The sequence below is a fragment of the Leuciscus leuciscus genome (assembly GCF_965113295.1).
Source record: "Leuciscus leuciscus genome assembly, chromosome: 22".
Lineage (NCBI taxonomy): Eukaryota > Metazoa > Chordata > Actinopteri > Cypriniformes > Leuciscidae > Leuciscus > Leuciscus leuciscus.
In genome coordinates this window covers 35,198,629-35,201,364 of record NC_138746.1, presented here as the reverse complement: position 1 = coordinate 35,201,364, position 2,736 = coordinate 35,198,629, and the positions used below count along the sequence as shown (strand labels likewise).

The following is a 2,736-nucleotide window of genomic DNA, read 5'->3' as shown; positions in this document are numbered from 1 at the left end:
CTGTTTGCAAAAAGACGTGCCCCTGTCAGCCGGAACAGTGCATGACGTTCTGTCACGAAAGCACACGAGATGGAGAGGGTACTGATCAAGGATATAACTTTGGCAGATTTCTTTTCTCTTGCCCTAAAGAAAATGATGTAAATATGTACGTGAATATTCCATAATTTCCTGTTTAAAAGTAGTTTTCCGCGGTTTTGCATTTTTCAAGTATGGAGGTGCTTGAAATAAGCACATGACGACAGGAAAGTGACGGCGCTGCGTAAATCGAGTTACCCGTCCCACTTCTGCTAGTTTTACTGAGATTTCTTATCGTGTGCTAATTGCCCATTATTAGTACAGACATCCTGTGGTAAAATTACAGTACTCCATCTACCCTTATAAAACGAATCCTGTCCGAGTAGGGCTTAAGCATTGTTAGTGTTACGGACTGTTCCGAGACACGAAGGTTTAGATCCAAGTGCAGCTTTATTTGAGGGCAATCCAGAGGCGTAATCCAAGATACAGGCAAGGGTCATACACAGATAGGCAGTCCAACAAAAGAAAGAAAGAAACAAACAAACAAACAAAACAGGCAGGGACCAGAGGCAAGAGAGTAATCCAGGGAACAGGGCAAGATATCCAAAAACCAAGAGACAAGGAAACCAAGAGAATGCTCAGAATTGCAGTGTAACACTAAAACAAGACTTCGCAGTGAGTGAATGAATGAACATGGTATAAATAGACTGAGACTAACAGGGTGATGGGACACAGGTGAATGCAATCAGTGATAATGAGGTACAGGTGACTGTGATGAGTGATCAGAGATGAGTCCGGGCAGAGAGTATGGGAAATGTAGTCTGAGAGTGAACGTGAGTGTCTGATGTCGAGTGCCCTCTGGTGGCTTTCAAGGGCACTCCAGCTGGTGACCGTTACATAGCCCCCCCTTTAAGGAGCGGATTCCAGACGCTCCTAAATTGTCCAGGAGGGTGGTGGAGCGGAGGCGGACCCGGGGGCGGGATGGAGGGCCAGGCCCGTGGAGCGGAAGAGGACCTGGAGACTGTGGCGACGCAGGCAGTGCAGGTGACCAGGGCGGAGCTGGCAGTGCAGGCAGTGCAGGCGACCGGGGCGGAGCAGGCAGTGCAGGCGACCGGGGCGGAGCAGGCAGTGCAGGCGACCGGGGCGGAGCAGGCAGTGCAGGCGACCCTTCAGGTGGCCAGGGCGGAGCAGGCGACCCTTCAGATGGCCAGGGCGGAGCAGGCGACCCTTCAGGCGGCCAGGGCGGAGCAGGCGACCCTTCAGGCGGCCAGGGCGGAGCAGGCGACCCTTCAGGCGGCCAGGGCGGAGCAGGCGACCCTTCAGGCGGCCAGGGCGGAGCAGGCGACCCTTCAGGCGGCCAGGGCGGAGCAGGCGACCCTTCAGGCGGCCAGGGCGGAGCAGACGACCCTTCAGGCGGCCAGGGCGGAGCAGACGACCCTTCAGGCGGCCAGGGCGGAGCAGACGACCCTTCAGACGACCAGGGCGGAGCAGACAGTCCATCTGGTGGCCAGGGCGGAGCAGACAGTCCATCAGGCGGCCAGGGCGGAGCAGACAGTACATCAGGCGGCCAGGGCGGAGACTTTCCCTCAGGCGGCCAGGATGGAGCGGACTGTTCATCGGGCGGCCACGGCGGAGAAGACCCCTCGGGCGGCCACGGCGGAGAAGACCCCTCGGGCGGCCACGGCGGAGAAGACCCCTCGGGCGGCCACGGCGGAGACGACCCCTCGGGCGGCCACGGCGGAGACGACCCCTCGGGCGGCCACGGAACAGGCACCCACTCAGGAACAGGCACCAGCTGCTCAGGAACAGACACCGGCTCAGGAACAGGAACAGGAACAGACACCGGCTCAGAAACAGGAACAGACACAGACACAGACACCGGCTCAGAAACAGGAACAGACACAGACACAGACACCAGTTCAGGAACAGGAACTGGCACCACCGACTCAGGCACTGGAACTGGCACCACCGGCTCAGGCACTGGAACTGGCACCACCGGCTCAGGCACTGGAACTGGCACCACCGGCTCAGGCACTGGAACTGGCACCACCGGCTCAGGCACTGGAACTGGCACCACCGGCTCAGGCACTGGAACTGGCACCACCGGCTCAGGCTCAGGAACAGACGCAGGCTCGACGGCGGCCATCTTGTCAGGGGATACAGGCTCGGCAGGCGTGACGTGAACAGGCTCGGTGGCGGCCTTCTTGTCCGAAGACACAGGCTCGGCAGGCGTGACGTGAACAGGCTCGGCGGCGGCCATCTTGTCCGAAGACACAGGCTCGGCAGGCGTGACGTGAACAGGCTCGGCGGCGGCCATCTTGTCCGAAGACACGGGCTCGGCAGGCGTGACGTGAACAGGCTCGGCGGCGGCCTTCTTGTCCGAAGACACGGGCTCGGCAGGCATGACGTGAACGGGCTCGGCAGGCGTGACGTGAACGGGCTCGGCGGCGGCCTTCCTGTCCGAAGACACAGGCTCGGCAGGCGTGACGTGAACAGTCTCTGGATCGGCAGACGTGACGTGAACAGTCTCTGGATCGGCAGACGTGACGTGAACAGTCTCTGGATCGGCAGACGTGACGTGAACAGTCTCTGGATCGGCAGACGTGACGTGAACAGTCTCTGGATCGGCAGACGTGACGTGAACAGGCTCGGCGGCAACCATCTTGTCCGCAGACACTGGATCCGGCTCGGCAGCGGCCATCTCGTCCGAAGACACAGGCG

General features: G+C 59.8%; 1 protein-coding gene across 2 annotated transcripts; it reads right to left on the bottom strand.

The window, feature by feature from the left end:
* Positions 1 to 439: 439 nt before the first annotated feature.
* On the bottom strand, positions 440 to 2,363 carry LOC309487206 (uncharacterized protein). 2 transcript variants are annotated; one of them, XM_082154755.1, is made up of 2 exons: positions 1,841 to 2,363; positions 440 to 1,810 (listed from the first exon to the last, which is right to left on the bottom strand). In XM_082154755.1, exons 1-2 carry the CDS (start codon positions 2,330 to 2,332, stop codon positions 884 to 886), a joined length of 1,419 nt encoding a protein of 472 aa, XP_082010881.1. In that variant the 5' UTR covers positions 2,333 to 2,363; the 3' UTR covers positions 440 to 883. The 2 variants fall into 2 exon arrangements, with proteins under 2 accessions (XP_082010881.1, XP_082010882.1); XM_082154756.1 differs by having other exon boundaries at positions 440 to 1,813; positions 1,889 to 2,363.
* Positions 2,364 to 2,736: the final 373 nt, after the last annotated feature.